Raw genomic sequence first — 18,355 nt, 5'->3', positions numbered from 1 at the left:
CTAAACAAAAATTAATCAAATTGTAAGAATATATATATTGATTAATACAGTACTCAATTATGCACAAAATGGAGTAACAATGATTAGCACTTGATATTTTCTTTATAAACCTGCACTATACACTTTTATAAAAGAAAAAAGAAAAAGCTTTAATAAACAGTAAAATAAAATGTTATAATAACACACCTGTCTTTATATTTTATTTTTCATTTCCTCTGTTTTGCTTTTATTCCGGGTCGGCCGATAGAATTTTTCATCATTTCATTCCATTCTAATAATTTTAATTCTTGGTTATAATTTAATTATAAACTAAATAATACATCCTTTGCAAAGAAAAAAAGAAGAGGAGAAGAGAGAGAGATGGACGGCTAAGATGTAACGTAAACAAAGTTGGCGGAGGGAAATGAGGAGCGTGGAAATGATATAAACAAAAGAGTCGTGTCCACATGGGCGGCCTTAGCCTTCTTGTCCCACTTCTGTCTCCTTGCCTCTTTCTTGCCTTTCTTCCTCCCGACAACACTTCTCTCTCTTCCTTTAACCCCCTAACTTCTATGCTCCTTTATATATATCTCTCTCTTCCTCCTCCTCTTAACTCATCAAACCAAACTCACCAAGAACAAGAACAAGAAGAACAAGAACAAGAACAAGAAGAAAGAAGACAAGAAGGAAAACACACAAAGATTTGATATATTAGATCCAAAAGAAATGGCGTACGAGAAAGTCAACGAGCTTAACCTTAAGGATACAGAGCTATGTCTTGGATTACCAGGAAGAACAGAGGAAATCAAACAAGAACAAGAGGTTTCTTGTGTTAGAAGCAACAACAAGCGTCAATTTGAGGAAACTCTTGATGATGAAGAATCTACACCTCCTACGAAGTAAGTAAAGAGATCTAACTTTTCCAAAGTCGCTTTCTCTTTCAAATTTATTGGTTCTTGAATTGTTTTACTCATCTTTCTTTGCTCTATTTACAGAACTCAAATCGTTGGATGGCCACCAGTGAGATCTTACCGTAAGAACAACAGCGTAAGCTACGTTAAAGTGAGTATGGACGGAGCTCCTTACCTCCGCAAGATCGATCTAAAGACATACAAAAACTACCCTGAGCTTCTCAAGGCGTTAGAGAACATGTTCAAGTTCACGGTTGGTGAATACTCTGAGAGAGAAGGATACAAAGGATCTGGATTTGTACCAACATACGAAGACAAAGATGGAGATTGGATGTTGGTCGGTGATGTTCCATGGGATATGTTCTCTTCTTCATGTAAAAGACTCAGAATCATGAAAGGATCCGATGCTCCTGCTCTAGACTCTTCTTCCTTATGATCATCCAAAAGAAGATGAGAAGCTTTTGTTTGCCAGAGGAGATGACTATGATCGATGAATGAAGAAAAAAAACCCTTTTTGGTTTTGATTCTGATCGGAGTTTGACTAAGTTGACCGGGAAAAAACGAAACTTTCAGGGGTTTTGTCCGATGAGAGATCCATCTCTAGCGATGTTCTTTTTGTTTTTGTTTTTTTTTAGATTTGAAGGAGCTTTTATGTAAAGATACATGAGAATTTTATGTATAATACGGATACATATATACAATATAGAATGTATTAATTTTAAGTAGCAGTCTTCTATAAGATCAGTTTCTGTTCTTGATTAAATTTCTAAAACTTATACACATTTGTTTAACCAAAAGGTTATCATCTTTAACAAAAACTCTCATTTACATATACTTCCAGTATTTAGCATCAACTGAACTTTACAGCTACATAAAATTAGACCTAATTTAAACAATTGAACCAATATTGTAAAAATACTACAGAATATTAATGATTACAAAAGCTAAAATAATTTGAATATTTTGCATAGAAAATTGTAGGAATCAAACAATATGACATAGAAAAACATCTAATATAATGAAACAGAGGGAATATTATCAGTTTTTATTGGGTCTGATCAATTATATTACTTTACTTTGGGTCAGATTGATTATTATTAGTTTATTATGGGGTTTTACTTAAATACCAAGAAATATGGGATAAAACAACAAATACGAAAGAAAAATTACTCATGTTGGTCAACAATTTGTGGAGTTGACTTCCACTCGCATAGTCTTCTTCCTTGTTTAATCTAAATCTTATTAAATTTTGGTTTGCGTCGTTTAGCTACAAGTTTGATTTGTACTCACTACAGTTGCAAACGAAATTGTAGAACATTGTCTATGGATTCTTCTGGAATTGAGGAAGAGTATGATTTTTCGCAATCGAAGTAACTCGAAGAGTTCATGTGTATCCCCAACATTGACAAAGCTTGGGTTTTCAAGTCTGTTTCTGGTACCCTCAATTTCATTGGTTACTCACTTTTTTCTTTCTCTCAGTTCAGTGATGAATTGACTGTGTAATTGTAGAAATTTCAAGTTTTGTGGTGTCTCAAAGTGTTTCCTTTTTTTTTGTTTACATAACTGTAGGTTCTCAGGCAATGTTTGCTATGAGTCAAGCAAATCTTTTGGCTAACAAAAGGAGAAAGTTTTTGCTGTCAACTCATATCTCCAAGGAGAGTAGAGAGTCTGTGAAGTTCCATTGGTCTCCGTTTCCAGTTGAGATGAATGGTGTGTCAGCTTTTGTTCCATCTCCATCAGGGCTGAAGCTTCTTGTAGTTCGGAATTCTGAAAATGTAGAATCTCCTACTCACTTTGAGATATGGAGTTCGTGTCAGCTAGAGAAGGAGTTTCATATTACTCAGAAAGTTCATGGTTCTATATACGTTGATGGATGGTAGTGCATTGGTAACTTTTTTTTGGTTTTGATGTGAAAATTGCTGGTGAGTAGAAGAGATGATAAGGCTGTGTGTAATGCAGGTTTGAAGGTATTTCTTGGAACTCTGATGAGACTCATGTAGCTTATGTTGCTGAGGAACCTTTACTGTCTAAGCCTACTTTTAACCATCTGGGTTATAAGAAAGGAGATTCCTTTGGTGATGATTTTGGAAGCTGGAAAGGTCAAGTAGATTGGGAAGATGAGTGGGGAGAAGCATATGCCGGAAAAAGGCAGCCTGCGATGTTTGTTATCAATCTTGACAGGTCTTGCTACCCTTGATTTAATACTTGAGAAAGAAAAAAGGTCTCCTCAATGATGGCTGACACTTCTTGTTAAATGCTTTGCTTTTGATTTGACAGTGGGAAAGTCCAACCTATCAAAGGAATTCCAAGATCTTTAAGTGTTGGACAGGTTATTTGGAGTCCTAACAGTAAAGGTTCAGATCAGTATTTAGTTTTTGTAGGATGGTCAGGAGGTAAAAGAAAACTTGGTATTAAGTACTGCTCCAACCGACCTTGTGCGATATACACAACTAAGTTTACTGATGCGTCATCATCATGTTCAGATGAATCCAAGTAAGTTTGTGGCATTTGATTCACTTGAGGATTCATAATCTTAAAATGGTCTTAACTTCTCGGTGTTTACTTGTCCTCTAGAAATAACGAAAATGAAGCATGTCCTCTATATAATTGGACAAAGAGCATAAGCAGTGGTTTCTCTCCTCGGTTCAGGTTCGCATTTTAAACTGCAACTGATAATATTCCGATAACCTTTGCTGAGATGTAGCAAAAATTATATTGAAAAGAAAATTTTACTCATCGTTCAACAGATCTTGCTGTTTTAAACCGCTTTTCCTTGTGTATGCATTTGAAACCAACATTTGTTTTTCTGGTTACTCTGTTTCTAACTGGGACTTTCTTATAAAACTTGTGTAAACAGATATTAAGTTTGGTTTTGATCTTCTCACCATTAATTACATCTGTATCAAATTTCTTTTCTCAGCAAAGATGGGAAGTTGCTTATGTTTTTATCCTCAAAAGGTGCTGTTGACTCTGGGGCACATCGGGCAACTGAATCACTTCACAGGATTAACTGGCCTAGTGATGGGAATTTTTCCGAAACCACAAATATTCTTAATGTGGTCAGATTTTATGGATATTTATCTAACTAAACTTTTAATATATTCTAACCAAACAAATCTTTCGTTTTTCTCTGTTGTCTGATTATGATATGCTTATATATCTTATACTGCAGATACAGGTAGTGAAGTATGCTGAGGATGGTTGTTTCCCAGGGCTCTACAGTTCCAGGCTTCTAAGTGATCCATGGCTATCAGATGAACAAACTCTCGTATTGAGTTCCTTTTGGCGCAGCTGTCAAGTAATTCTTGCCGTGAATTTGTTGAGGTACAACACAATTGTCAATAGGTGTGTAATTCTAAAACATGGTCTGCTGCCACAAAATAATGATATAAATATCATGAGAATTTTACAGTGGGGAAGTATCGCGGGTCAGCCCTAGTGATTCAAATCATTCATGGAACATCGTGGCATTAGATGGTGATGATATTGTCGCTGGTAATATGTTGAACATTTTTCATTATCTTTAATTACTTACTGTCCCATTAAACACATGCAGCTTGAGACATATGATTTTTTTTTGTGTGAATAGTGTGTAGTAGTCTAGTGAAGGTTCCTGAAATTAAGTATGGGAAGAAAATTCTCAGCACATATGGTAAACTTTCATGGCAGTGGTTGAATATCTCAAGCCCAATCTTCAAATGCCCTGACATGGTAAATCATATTGCAACCACCATTTTTGGTTTAGTTGATGTTTTTGACATGGATCTCTCAGGTTATGTTAGGGCTTTCATCTCTTCAGTTCGAAATTCTAGAAATTCCAGTAAGTGGTGTTTCTGAAGATCTTACCGAAGGTAATTTACACTTAGTTTAAGACATTGCTTTCAATGCCAAAAAGGAGATTGTATTATGCAATATGATTATCTGCTAGTGTATCTTGTTCACGTGTACCTGTATACATGTTCTGACCAATCCATAATCAACCAATTGCAGGGGCCAAGAAACCCATTGAAGCCATATATGTATCAGCTTCAAAGAGCGACAAATGTGATCCTCTAGTTGTTGTTATTCATGGAGGCCCTCATTCTCTCTCTCCATCCAGCTTCTCCAACAGCCTGGCTTATCTCTCCTCGATTGGAAACAGTCTGCTGATTGTAAATTACAGGTGCTAAGCTTCTATGCCTTGTCAATTTTTCCACCAGTGCATCAAGCTTGTGCTATAGTTCTCATGAATCTAACTTTTCTTTGATGTATTATGTGGTTCAATTAAAGGGGTTCGTTAGGATTTGATGATGATGCTTTGCAGTCTCTTCCTGGGAAAGTTGGTTCGCAAGTATGTATGCAACCTGCAGTTTGATTTTTCTTCTTTCTATCTATCCTTCTATCTCTTCTTCATGGATCTGAAAACAGCCTAACTTATGTGCTACAGGACGTGCAAGATGTGCTTACAGCTGTTGATTACGCCATTGACATGGGATTTGCAGATGCATCAAGAATAACACTGTTAGGTGGTTCTCATGGTGGATTTCTGACCACTCACTTGATTGGCCAAGTACTTACTTTAGTCTTCAGTTTTTTTTCTTCGTTCTGAACACCTAGTCATAAATTCTCATTTTTCCTGCTAATTCTTTTTCAACAGGCGCCAGATAAATTTGTAGCTGCAGTTGCAAGGAATCATGTTTGCAATTTAGCATCAATGGTTGGCATTTCAGATATACCTGATTGGTGCTTCTTTGAAGCCTATGGAGACACGAATCACTTTACAGAAGCACCTTCACCTGATGATCTTTCTCGTTTTCATCAGATGTCTCCTATATCGCATGTCTCCAAGGTCAAGCCACCATATCTACCTATTATCATTTCTTCTGACACAATACTTATGTCTTTTGGTTCTTGAGGACATTAAAGACATTCATAATAGTCTTGTGTTACACTAGTGCAGGTGAAAACTCCCACCTTATTTCTTTTGGGAACTAAGGATCTTCGTGTTCCAGTATCAAATGGATTGCAAGTAAGATATTTTGGGGTTATACTTCCGTTGACACAAACTCAATTGCTAAAACGTGGTGCTTAATCTTCTGTTCTTGAAACATGCAAGTACGTGAGAGCACTGAAGGAGAAAGGAGTCCAGATAAAAGTTTTAGTATTCCCCAACGATAATCATCCCCTTGATAGGTAAAATTCACAGCATATTTTCTTCTCATTACATAGCATTTTAAAAATACATTTGTGTGTACAGACCACAGACCAATTTTGAAAGCTTTCTGAACATCGGTTGCTGGTTCAAGAAGTACTGTAAGCAGTGAAGAAGCGAGCTTCCTTGCTATGTTCGCATACGTCTACATTGCTGGGAAAGTTAAAAATAGATACAGCTCATACAACACGATCCTCTCCAGATAGGGATCATGGAAACTACACCTGAAGTGTTTCAAGTATGATTTTTTTTTCATTATGTGAACCCCCATAGAAGTCTGTGGCTGAGATTTGTGTTACGAAGTTTGGAGGTGAAATGTTAACTTTTTCATGGTTTTTTATGTGTATCTGATAAAAGTTTAGGAATATTTGGAAACAAAAATGTATAATGGAGTTGTTTTGTACAAATAACAATCTTCAGGAAATTACTTCTTTTTATTTCCTTTAAGGGCTTAAACTTATTACGAAACTATCAATTAGCCCCCAACTGTTCTCTCTTTTCAATCGGACAAAGGACGTGTGCGCGCGCAATTATATCCATTTGCAACTTCCCAGAAAAAAAAAAAAAATCGTCGGAATTTACAGAGAAACACGTTCGCCGGAGAATTAAATACCACCGTCGTCTCAATTGGCGGAGCAAATCCTTTTCCTTTTCTCTAGAGACTAAACTAATGCTCGTTGCAGCTCAAAAATGTTGTTGAATCTTCGTCTAGATGGCTGTAGCTTACATGTTCTCTGTTCTACAAAAACTTTACCGATTTCGCCTCTCGATAAGTTCCCATCAGTCAAGAAAGTGAAGCAGAATTACATACCAGGAACTCACGAGAGTGACAAAGGACCACAGAGAAGCACCAGGCATGGCGACCGAGGCTGTGGTACTGTTGCTCATGAAGTTGTCTCCGGAAGAAACGTACTTTTTGTAAACCCAGGTAATGGTTGCGTCGGAAAATCAGTGGTTAGTGATGGGTTTGTTGATAAGAGAGGTAAAGATGGTGGATTTGGTGGGAATGGTTTGGTTGGTAAAGTGCACACCAAGTGTTCGACGAAACGTCTGAGTTACGGAGGATGTATTCCAGCTATTTTAGAGGCTTTGGATTGTATTGAGGATGTTGAAGATGCGTTGAGTCCGTGGGCAGAGAGGCTTAGTAACAAGGAGAGGACGATTATATTAAAGGAGCAGATAAGATGGGAGAGAGCCGTGGAGATTTTCGAGTGGTTTAAGAGCAAGGGTTGTTATGAGTTGAATGTGATTCACTATAATATTATGCTTCGGATTCTTGGGAAAGCTTGTAAATGGAGGTATGTGCAGAGTTTGTGGGATGAGATGATTAGAAAAGGCATCAAGCCTATTAATTCTACATATGGGACTCTCATTGATGTTTATAGCAAAGGGGGGCTTAAAGTACATGCGCTTTGTTGGCTAGGGAAGATGAGCAAGATTGGGATGCAGCCTGATGAAGTTACGACGGGGATTGTTCTTCAAATGTATAAAAAGGCAAAAGAGTTTCAGAAAGCAGAGGAATTTTTCAAGAAATGGTCGTGTGACAAATCGTTTGGGATGTTGAGCATGACAGACAACAAGGTGGATTCACACGTTTGCTTGAGCTCTTATACTTACAATACGATGATTGATACGTATGGTAAGTCTGGTCAGATAAAAGAGGCCTTGGAGACGTTCAAGAGGATGCTAGATGAAGGGATTGTTCCAACGACAGTGACTTTTAATACCATGATTCATATTTATGGTAATAACGGTCAGCTTGGAGAAGTCACTTCCTTGATGAAAACAATGAAGCTTCATTGCGCACCTGATACAAGAACATATAACATTCTGATTTCACTACACACGAAGAACAATGATATAGAAAGGGCAGGGGCCTACTTCAAGGAAATGAAAGACGCTGGACTTAAACCGGATCCTGTAAGTTACCGTACCCTCCTCTATGCCTTTTCGATTAGACATATGGTTGAGGAAGCTGAAGGGCTTATAGCTGAGATGGATGATAATAATGTTGAGATTGATGAGTATACACAATCTGCTCTAACTAGAATGTACGTAGAAGCAGAAATGCTTGAGAAATCATGGTCATGGTTCAAAAGATTTCATATTGCGGGTAATATGAGTTCTGAAGGCTATTCAGCTAACATTGATGCCTATGGTGAGCGTGGATATATATCAGAAGCCGAGAGAGTATTTATCTGCTGCCAAGAAGTGAATAAAAGAACAGTTATTGAGTACAACGTAATGATCAAAGCATATGGAATTAGTAAAAGCTGTGAAAAGGCGTGTGTGTTATTTGAGAGCATGATGTGTTATGGGGTCACACCGGATAAGTGTACATATAATACTCTCGTCCAGATCCTAGCGAGCGCCGACATGCCTCATAAAGCCAGATGCTACCTGGAGAAAATGAGAGAGACAGGATATGTGAGCGATTGCATACCTTACTGTGCTGTGATATCGAGCTTTGTGAAACTGGGTCAGCTCAATATGGCGGAGGAAGTGTATAAAGAGATGGTTGAGTACTATATCGAACCCGATGTTGTTGTATTTGGAGTCTTGATCAATGCTTTTGCGGACACTGGAAACGTTCAGCAAGCTATGAGTTATGTAGAAGCGATGAAAAAAGCTGGAATTCCAGGTAACTCTGTTATACACAATTCTCTGATCAAGCTCTACACTAAAGTGGGGTACTTGAATGAAGCTGAAGCAATATACAGAGAGCTTCTTCAATCGTGTAACAAGGCGCAATATCCGGATGTATATACATCAAACTGTATGATCAACCTGTACAGCGAAAGATCGATGGTGAGAAAAGCTGAAGCGATATTCGAAAACATGAAACAGAGAAGAGAAGCAAACGAGTTCACCTTCGCGATGATGTTATGTATGTACAAGAAGAACGGCAGGTTCGAAGAAGCGACTCAGATAGCAAAACAGATGAGAGAGATGAAGATTCTCACAGATCCGTTGAGTTATAACAGCGTTCTCGGTCTATACGCTTTAGACGGAAGATTCAAAGAAGCTGTTGAGACTTTCAAAGAGATGGTTTCATCCGGACTCCAACCTGATGACTCAACGTTCAAATCACTTGGAACCATTCTGATGAAGCTCGGGATGTCAAAGAAAGCTGTTCGTAAGATCGAAGAAATTAGGAGAAATGAGATCAAGCGAGGATTAGAACTATGGATCTCAACTCTCTCATCTCTTGTTGGGATTGAAGATTGCGACGACGAGCTTTAGTGTTGAAAAGTATTGATAGATTAATTAATAGCTACGTCTCTTATGTATATAGAAACCGTTATAAAGATGTTGAAGCGGGAGATTTGATTTCTTCATGATTATACTAAATTGAACAGAAACATCGAAATAATAATAAAAAAAAACCAAAAACCCCAAACTTTGACACGTCACAATAAGCACCCGACATGGATCATATTACATAAACTGGGGAGAACATTACAGCTTTGAACATTGACAATGCGTATAAGAAAACCACGAAATGGAAAATTACATAATAAACACACTTGGCGTCGGCGAAGTATAAAAAAAAATCAACTTGACGGAACTGCGAAAGAGATTGGCCTAATGAGCTATGAAATGAACCATTCGTGTTTGTATGAAGTGAAGATATGTCCGATCACTAATCCACAAAACACACCAGGTCCAAATGCTATAGCAGCTGCTATCCAATTCAGCACTGGCTCTTCCGGTTCGGACAACGATTCATCGGGTTGCTGTGACGACGTAGGAACGGAAACATGATTGCTTTCTCCACAGATGTACTCGAGGCCATAGAGTCCGGAATTATCCATGAATGAAGAACAGTTTTGACTTCCAAACTGTGTGCTCCGTGGCACCAATCCTTGAAGATGATTGTGGGAAAAGTTGATGTATGATAGGAATGTGAGTTTTCCAAGACCTTGAGGAATTTCACCTGACAAGTTATTCTGTGATAGGTCCAGTGTCTCGAGCTTTGTGATATTCGCCAATGATGGTGGGATGTTGCATGTGAATGCATTGCCTGACAAGTTTAGAAAACGCAGGTCGCTCAATAGACCAATGGATCCAGGGATATTACCTGAAAGTTGGTTTCCGGAAAAATCAATGGCTTTGAAGCCACTAAAGATCTTAACAAAATCCATGTCTACTCCTTTGTAGACCAAAGTGATCGAATCATCGTGAAACCTATAGAAATGATCCCCCAGGTACTTCTCCGACTCTGGTGTATTCCAAGCCAATGACATTTCGGGCCATTTGGCGAAGTAGTCTTGTGGTAATGATCCAACGAAGTTGTTATTGGATATGTCAATGATCGCCAAACGTGGAAACCCTAAATAGGCAGAGGCGTTGTAGATTGGACCACAGAATGCATTTGAGCGAAGCACAAGAACCGTTAAGTATGTCAGAGATCCTAACCAAAAAGGAAACGTATCCTTGATCTTGTTTCCTCTCACATTCAGAAGTCGCATATCTGAACATTTGATCAAAGATTTTGGAAGTTTACCCACCAAATTGTTGTGGCTGACATCAAGTGACTGTAACTGCTGATCATGGATGCATAAATCTGGCAGAGATCCACTTAGACTGTTGTTTCGCAGAATTACATTATTGGATTTACTCAAACATTGAGGAATTGAGCCAGACAAATGGTTGTTGGACAAATCTAAGACGAATATGATGCCGCAGATCCATTGGGGAATTGGTCCTTGGAGTGAATTTGAACTTATATCCAACAATTCTAACATGCCAAGTTTCGCAGATTCGCCGAAACTGCTGAAAGAATTATGAGCAAAGTTCGCACACTTTTCCGTAAAAATTTCCGACGAATTAGGTGATCTCCACGAAACATGCGGTACTTGACCTTCCAACTTATTGGAGGAAAGGTTAATATAATCGAGTTTGAGTAATTTAGATATAGATCTAGGGACTGGCCCTCCGAAATTGTTATGGCTAAGATCTAAAGAAAAGAGATTGCCTAATTTGGATATAGATTTCGGGACTGACCCTCCGAAATTATTGTGGCTAAGATCTAGTTGTTTAAGCATAGATGATGAAGAGGTATTCCCAAAATCAATAGGTCCCTCAAATTGGTTATGGCTTAAATCTAGAAATTGTAAGGAAGAAATCATGAACAAAGATGAGGGGAAAGGTCCCACAAATGAATTGTTACTCCCATCAAGAGAAAATAAGTTGTGGAGTCCACTTAGGTCAGTGGAAAAGGATTGGAAGTAATTGCAGTAGAATTGTATAGAGGTGGAGCTGGTTAAATTTGGTAATACTATATCCAATCCACCAGTGAATTGATTTTCATAGAGGTTCAATCTAGAAAGCTTGGTGAAGTTGGCAAATGAAATAGGAATATTACCTTTGAGATCATTGTAGGAAAGGTCCATGTATTCTAGTTGGTTTAGTTTACCAATCGACGAGGGAACTTCACCTACTAGTAAATTATAAGTAAGATGAAGATGCGTGAGATGAGAAAGATTTCCAATGGAAGAAGGAATCTTCCCTTTGAGATTGCAAAACGAAAGATCTAGCTCACGAAGATGTTGGAGTTTAAAAAGGCCACTGCTAGATTTCAGAGAGGTGTTAGCTTTACGGTAACGAAGTTCTAGTGATATCACCTTTCCTAAAATATCATCACAAGTGACACCCTCCCAAGAGCAGCAGTCGGTGCTCTTGTTCCATGAAGTTGTTGGTACATGAAACTCCTTTTGTAGCTCCAAAAGAGCATCTCTTTGGTCGCCGAGGCACACAGACCGGGTGGGAGAAGCAAAGGTGTTTGGTAAGGGGTGAAGGAAAACGAAGAAATAGATGGTAATAATAATACCAAGAAAGCAACAAGACTGGCTTCGACTCATGACCTTTTTTCTTTTGGAAACAAGATAATTTGTATGTTGAATGGTAAGTGATGTTCATATAATTGCTAAGGCACTTCTCTTTATATAAGAACATTCTCTGTAAAGGAGCTTGACTTGACAAGTCTTCTACTAATTATATTATTTCAAAGATAAATGAGTTATAAAAGAAAACATTGTGAATATACTCTTCTTTGTGGACACTAGAAAAAGCTCTACAGATAAAAAAGCGATGGCAAAGAAATTACGTACAAACAAACGAAAAAGACAAATACAACCAAAGGGTAGAAACAAACATGTATGTGTACCGTGAGAAACGGCTTTGGAATTAATCAGTACACTACTTAGGGTCATGTCGTGGAGACTGGAGTTAGTGAACCAAGTCGTCTCATTGTTTTCGTGAAGAAATTTCTCAGAGCCAACCAAGTGTTGGAGAAAACGTCTAAATTACGGAAAGATGTATTCCAACTATATATTCTTGAGGTATATATATTGGATAGTATTAGAGGATGTGTTGAGCCATTGCATGGGAAATAGCTGTAGAGATATGATTTAATAGTGGATTAAGAGCAAGGGTTGCTAGGAATTGAATGTGATTCACTATAGCTTTTAAACTTATCAGAAAAAGGCTTAAAGCCTATTTAAGTCTACACAAGCCTTGCACATGCGCACCTCACGTGTGTAGCTTGTATTAGTAGTTCTATAATAGAATCCTCTGACTCATTTAGAGTCTTTCTCACACTTACATTTACGTCACATAATTCACAAGAGCGTTTCAGTCTTTGAGAAAGCAGAGGAATTTTTGAAATAAATGGCAAGTTATATTGTTTTGGTGAAATGATTATGAACAGTGTCTTTTTGAAAGGACGTTGTGGATTTCCCACCCCTTCCTGGTTATAATCCTAATTTGGTTGTTAGTAATAATATCAAAAAATCTATTAAGAATGAGTATTTTTAATGGCCCTGTGTCCTTCTATGCCTATGGTTCACTTGGATCAGAGGACGAGGACTATTTATTGTGGTAAGCCGGTGTCTTGTTCGCAAATAAAGATAAGGATAAACGTGCGAGACTTACTCGTATGTTAAAGGACATGGTTTTCTAGGCATACCAATGTCCTGCGAGCCAGAGAATGTAAATCATCATAATGTAAATTTAATGGTAATTTCAAAAGGCACCCAAGAAGACTATACAGCGTGGTTCATCCTTCTTGAAAGATTGTTTAAAATGGGTTACAAGCTTTTCTTACTCGATCCTGATGACTGCCAACCAGGAAGGCTACCTCTTTAGTGAGAGCTGCCAGGCAAAAGAGCTGCTTCCTCTTTCATTATATATGTTGCGTGTTGGGGTTTGCCTATTACTTGGTGAAGAACCTATACCAGATCTTGAAATTGAGGCTCTTCTTGCACAAGAGGAAGCAGAAGAGGAGGCAAGGTCACAAGGTGCTGCTACTTCCCACAACAACTAGCTTCGCTTGCGCGTTTTAAATGAGCTTTGGTTTTATGTATGAAATCATCATAACTTTCATCTTTCTTCTCTTAAACACTGTGTGTCTGTGTTACTTCTCTTCAACTCTGTTTGTTCGTGTGTTGCATCTCTTAATTTCTTCTAAGTAAACCTTAGATTCCATATTCATATCAAACCGGTTATACTTATACATTAGACTACAGATTGGTCATGTCAATAAAATAGTGATAGTTGAAAGAGCAAGTAGACATCATCGTTGCTTCCTTTTCTTCCCTGTGGCTGTGAATAAATGTCCGAGACCTTACGATGAGTTTTTTTTTATTTCAGTGTCTAGATTGTTTTGAAGATCATCAGCCTGTATCACGAGCAAGCCACATGAATGAAATATGCTTTTAGTGATGGGACTCGACACCTTTTTGTTTTCTTAAGCAGTTTATAAACCCAAAGTATGTTTTCTCCAAGTCACTGTGTTCAGAGTCCAGACGTGTATAGACTATGAACTGGGAGATTTGATTTCGTTCATGAGAGATTATACAAAACTGAACAGAGAAAGAGAAAAAACAAAAATGCTAAGAAAAATCCACAACGTCACAAATCTATTTACATAATGTCATTGTGCCATGAAAGAACTATATCTTCAAGCTCTGTAACCAAATCACACCACCGTGAATCATCTTCTTCACCTTCAACAACTTTCACTTCAACCACCACAACATCAACAGCTACCTCCACAGCTTCCACCACAATCGCTGTCCTTCCTCTCCCTAATCCAACCACCTTCGCTTCTCCTTCTTTCTTCATCTTCTTCTTCACTACATACCCTAACTTCTCCCCAATCTCCTTCACCTTCTCCTCCACTTCAACAGCTGTAACCTTCGCCGTGAATCTCCTCTCCTTCTTCTTCTTAACCTCAAACAATCCCGAAAGATCTAACCCCGACGATAACGAGATCAGATCAAAAGCAGTAATCGAACTAACACTCGATTTCATCTCCGGCTCTGAATCAAACACGTTACGGTGAAACTCAGAAGTTTCTAGAGACTTCTTGAACCAACTCGTCTTCATAACTGTTTCAATACTCATCCTCGTTACTGGATTCGGATCTAACATCTGATATATAATCGATTTAGCTTGTTTCGAGATCCAGCTCGGGAATTTATAATCTCTCCGATGAATCTTCCGATACATCGCTGCGATATTCGAATCATCGAAAGGAACATTACCGACTAATAGAACGAACAAAATCACACCACAAGACCACGCATCAGCTTTTGCTCCGTCGTATCCCTTCCGTGAGATAACCTCCGGAGCTGTGTAAGCCGGAGTACCACACGCCGTGTGAAGCAATCCGTTCTGGAGATGTTCCGGTAAAGCAGATAAACCGAAGTCAGAGACCTTGAGGTTACCTTGCTCATCCAAGAGTAGATTCTGCGGTTTCACGTCGCGGTGAGCGACACCGTCTCGGTGAGAGAAGCTGAGCGCGGAGGCGAGTTGTTGGAAGTAACGACGCGCCGTCGATTCGGGGAGACGACCACGGCGGAGGACTTTTGAGAATAGCTCACCACCTGAAGCGAGTTCCATTACGAGGTAGATCTTAGATTTGGTAGCCATAACTTCATGGATCTTGAGTATGTTTGGATGATGACGGAGACGACGCATCGCATCGATCTCTCTGATGATTCGCGGCTCCATGCCGGATTCGATTGTTTTCTTCTTCTCGATGATTTTAATGGCGACGAGCTCGTCGGAATCGATTGAACGAGCTAAATGGACTTTCGCGAAGCTTCCGCTTCCGAGTCGGCGACCGAGTTCGTATTTGCCGAGGAGAAACTTCGCCGGAGATGACTGGTTCTGTGGCTGAGGAAGTGATTCCATGGCGGCGGCGGCGTAAGAAGAGAGTGGTGCCTGAGTTAGAGTTTTCAGGGACGATTTGTTTGGTGAGCTTCCTTTGGCTTTTATAGGGAAATGCTATACCCAAATTGCCCTTTATTTATTTCTTCTATTTATTTCTTTTTGTTTTTATTTGTCTGTTTTCTCTATATAATAGTGTATTTAATTTTTTTACTCAATCATAGCAGATATTAATCAATTTTTAAGAACTATATATAATAGTGGCTATTAATGAAAAATGGTTATGCAATAGTATATATATTTTTTTGTCATATAGTATAAACCTTAGTATATTTTTGGTCATAGAATAAATTTTAGTATATTTATTTTTTAAAAATCATTAACAAATGAAATGATGTGTTGTATGAAAGATTAGTAAATAAATTAAGATTTAAGTGTTTAATGTGATTTTATATTACCATCTTTACACATTTTAGTTAGTAATATACTTTAGATAAATAATGTTGGGGTCATATTTTATATTTTATAAATGAGCAAAATCATCATATAACAACAAGTAGAAAAATGTTTAAACATTTTATGATTTCATAAAAGATATTTATCGACATTATATTTTAAAAGTTCATACATTTTGAAAAAAAATTGGACACCTTACTGATTTGTTTGATGAGCTTTAATAATAAATTACCTGAATTTATTGCATTTTACCAAAATTTCTCTGAAGAAATTAATTATGATGTCATATTAATTTTTTGAAAATTTAGGAAAAGTATTTATTATATCTCAGGTTTTTATTTTTTGTCTATATAATAAAAGTGTATTTTTCTCTCTCTCAATCATAGCATATATTAATAATTCTAACAAACTAAATATAATAGTGGTTGTAATGAAAAATGGTCATGCAATTTGTAGTAATACAATTTGCTATACATTTTTCTCAAAAATCATTAACAAATGAATAATGCGTTGTATAAAAAACTAGTAAAAATATGTGGTTTGAGTGATTAATTTAATTTTAAGTTCCCATCTCTAAACATTATAGTTAGTAATGAATTACGTATTTTGATAAAAAAAATTTTGGAGTCGTATTTATATTTTTATAACTTACCATAATCATCACATAAAAGGTAGAAGCATGGTTAAATATTTTATGTTTTCATAAGACGTATTTATCGACTTGTAAAACACTTTTAAAAGACCGTACTGATATCTCACATGAGAAGTTGACTAATTTAGATTGATAACTTATAAAGAAAGAATTATTTTTATATATGAACATTTTTAACTCAATAATAAATTTTAATTTCTATGCATTTGTGGCCTGATTATAATGCTTCATGACTTTGTGAATAACACCCAAAAAACATATCAACACGTTACAAAATGTTATATAAAATATTTAAGAGTTTATATATTCATACTTCAGATCTAGACTATGTTATGAATGAATCATTTCTATATCTTCAAATTAAGTTTTAACTCTTTGATCGCTGCAAGTGGTGTTAAAACGTGACGGTAGTAGTTATTGGTGGTGGTGAAAAAGCACTAGCATTTATATTATACTTTAGTTCTACATATTTACCAGTATAGATTAAAAAAAATAAATGTTTTGATGTTTATCATTTTTGTATGTATGTGTAATTATTATCTAGAATTAAATATACCATTTTTTAAATAAAGGTCTTTCAGTTTTCACAACGGTCTGATTCTTTTTTATCTAGACGGTTCGATGGAAACTCACCCAACGATAACTAAGTTAGAGCCAATCATTTTTTACCGTTAAAGATTCAGCATATCTGTAAGTCCACATAAAAGCCTATTAAACTCGATCGGATTATCCAGAAATCTAAACAAATTTTGATGACTTCCATTTAGGAAAAAGTAGTTATTATATACCACATTATTATTTTTTAACTACAAAATAAATGTGTATTTTCTTTTCTTTCAATCATAGCATATATTAATAATTCTAAACAACAAAATATAATAGTGGTGAAATAAAAAAAAATGGTCATGAAATATGTAGTAATACAATTTACTATATTGCTTTTCAAAATCATTAACAAATGAATAATGTGTTGTATAAAAAAGTAGTTCAATTCTACAAATTTATCAGTATAGATTAAGAAATAAATGATTTTGATGTTTATCATTATTTGTATGTATACGTAATTATTATCTAGTATTAAATATTTATTCTCCATATTTTCAACGGTTCATATGTCTTTACTATTTTCCTCTATAGGTTCTCTCCTTCTTATCATTCCCATCAAATATTTTTCACCTGTAAACTAATCATTAAATCAATAATTAATTAGATTAATTGAACTAAGGGGTATATACGTCATTTACACAAGACGCAAACTGATCAGTGGTGGCTCTCTCTAGAGACCCAACTAAATAAACCGTCAAGATCATTTGGAAGTTGTCGACTTAACAGATGGACGGTTCTGATTCCACCAACTCAGCAAGGGTCCTCGAACATGGTATGGTGGAGCAAAAACAAAATTGATGTTTTTGATTTTGGTGTTAAAGTTAAAAAGCTAATTACAACAATTCTTTGGTTTAATCTTATTTTTATTCTCCTGAGATTTAGACTTTGTAAGTCAACAATGTCATATTCGTCACACACACTATATAATAGAACTCTCTCACAATATTATAAGAATGAAATGTTTTAACGCATATGCATGAAAATGTAACGATGATATCATAACATTAAACCTTTTTTTGATACGTATCTTAGAAAAAAATTATTGCTATATATTTGGACTATTATGTGTGTAGTGGAGTTAGTATATGATTATATATGTTGTATCAAAATATCTTCTGCAGGTAATCTTTTAATACTGACTAGCTAGGTCAGAGAGACAGAGACCATGTTGTAATTTTCTTCATAATAAACCCAAATTTTATGATTTTATAGAAACCTAAAGTATTAAACATACTATAGTAAAAGATTATGTATATATATTAACAAACCAAATTAAAACAATTACGCATATAATGAAGGGGGAATTTCAAAAATACACTTTTTCCAATACCACTTTTTAAAAATACATCTCTTTCTAATTTTATCAAAAAGTCAGTATAAAAT

General features: G+C 36.5%; 5 protein-coding genes across 8 annotated transcripts; 3 read left to right on the top strand and 2 right to left on the bottom strand.

The window, feature by feature from the left end:
• The first annotated feature begins 617 nt into the window (after positions 1-617).
• On the top strand, positions 618-1,629 carry LOC17892099 (auxin-responsive protein IAA2). The gene is made up of 2 exons (XM_006298617.2): positions 618-878; positions 975-1,629. The coding sequence occupies exons 1-2, from the start codon at positions 706-708 to the stop codon at positions 1,324-1,326; spliced, it is 525 nt and encodes a 174-aa protein (XP_006298679.1). The 5' UTR covers positions 618-705; the 3' UTR covers positions 1,327-1,629.
• A 559-nt stretch (positions 1,630-2,188) lies between these two features.
• LOC17893355 (acylamino-acid-releasing enzyme) lies at positions 2,189-6,522 on the top strand. 4 transcript variants are annotated; one of them, XM_023786247.1, is made up of 17 exons: positions 2,189-2,314; positions 2,460-2,766; positions 2,850-3,071; positions 3,168-3,383; positions 3,465-3,539; positions 3,811-3,949; positions 4,069-4,214; positions 4,303-4,385; positions 4,480-4,601; positions 4,663-4,741; positions 4,881-5,052; positions 5,160-5,220; positions 5,317-5,439; positions 5,527-5,718; positions 5,830-5,898; positions 5,986-6,062; positions 6,127-6,522. In XM_023786247.1, exons 1-17 carry the CDS (start codon positions 2,242-2,244, stop codon positions 6,191-6,193), a joined length of 2,223 nt encoding a protein of 740 aa, XP_023642015.1. In that variant the 5' UTR covers positions 2,189-2,241; the 3' UTR covers positions 6,194-6,522. The 4 variants fall into 4 exon arrangements, with proteins under 4 accessions (XP_023642015.1, XP_023642016.1, XP_023642014.1 ...); XM_023786248.1 differs by having other exon boundaries at positions 4,063-4,214; positions 4,690-4,741; XM_023786246.1 differs by having other exon boundaries at positions 4,063-4,214.
• Positions 6,523-6,664: 142 nt separating this feature from the next.
• Positions 6,665-9,419, top strand: LOC17890807 (pentatricopeptide repeat-containing protein At3g23020). The gene has a single exon (XM_006300042.2). It carries the CDS (start codon positions 6,772-6,774, stop codon positions 9,322-9,324), a length of 2,553 nt encoding a protein of 850 aa, XP_006300104.1. The 5' UTR covers positions 6,665-6,771; the 3' UTR covers positions 9,325-9,419.
• Positions 9,420-9,470: 51 nt separating this feature from the next.
• On the bottom strand, positions 9,471-11,945 carry LOC17892153 (receptor like protein 30). Its single transcript, XM_006299790.2, has one exon. It carries the CDS (start codon positions 11,943-11,945, stop codon positions 9,675-9,677), a length of 2,271 nt encoding a protein of 756 aa, XP_006299852.1. The 3' UTR covers positions 9,471-9,674.
• Positions 11,946-13,896: 1,951 nt separating this feature from the next.
• On the bottom strand, positions 13,897-15,324 carry LOC17891190 (CBL-interacting serine/threonine-protein kinase 7). The gene has a single exon (XM_006297681.2). The coding sequence runs from the start codon at positions 15,280-15,282 to the stop codon at positions 14,008-14,010; it is 1,275 nt and encodes a 424-aa protein (XP_006297743.1). The 5' UTR covers positions 15,283-15,324; the 3' UTR covers positions 13,897-14,007.
• Positions 15,325-18,355: the final 3,031 nt, after the last annotated feature.

Source organism: Capsella rubella, unplaced genomic scaffold, assembly GCF_000375325.1.
Source record: "Capsella rubella cultivar Monte Gargano unplaced genomic scaffold, Caprub1_0 scaffold_3, whole genome shotgun sequence".
In the NCBI taxonomy this organism is placed as follows: domain Eukaryota; kingdom Viridiplantae; phylum Streptophyta; class Magnoliopsida; order Brassicales; family Brassicaceae; genus Capsella; species Capsella rubella.
This window is presented reverse-complemented; position numbering and strand designations above follow the sequence as displayed.

Bases quoted from the DNA above. Each gene is read 5' to 3' on its own strand.
- LOC17892099 (XM_006298617.2), top strand. From the start codon at position 706: ATGGCGTACGAGAAAGTCAACGAGCTTAACCTTAAGGATACAGAGCTA. The intron at 879-974 runs GTAAGTAAAGAG...CTCTATTTACAG, and splicing joins GAATCTACACCTCCTACGAA to AACTCAAATCGTTGGATGGC.
- LOC17893355 (XM_023786246.1), top strand. From the start codon at position 2,242: ATGATTTTTCGCAATCGAAGTAACTCGAAGAGTTCATGTGTATCCCCA. The intron at 4,215-4,302 runs GTACAACACAAT...AGAATTTTACAG, and splicing joins CTTGCCGTGAATTTGTTGAG to TGGGGAAGTATCGCGGGTCA. The intron at 5,053-5,159 runs GTGCTAAGCTTC...GTTCAATTAAAG, and splicing joins CTGCTGATTGTAAATTACAG to GGGTTCGTTAGGATTTGATG.
- LOC17890807 (XM_006300042.2), top strand. From the start codon at position 6,772: ATGTTGTTGAATCTTCGTCTAGATGGCTGTAGCTTACATGTTCTCTGT.
- LOC17892153 (XM_006299790.2), bottom strand. From the start codon at position 11,945: ATGAGTCGAAGCCAGTCTTGTTGCTTTCTTGGTATTATTATTACCATC.
- LOC17891190 (XM_006297681.2), bottom strand. From the start codon at position 15,282: ATGGAATCACTTCCTCAGCCACAGAACCAGTCATCTCCGGCGAAGTTT.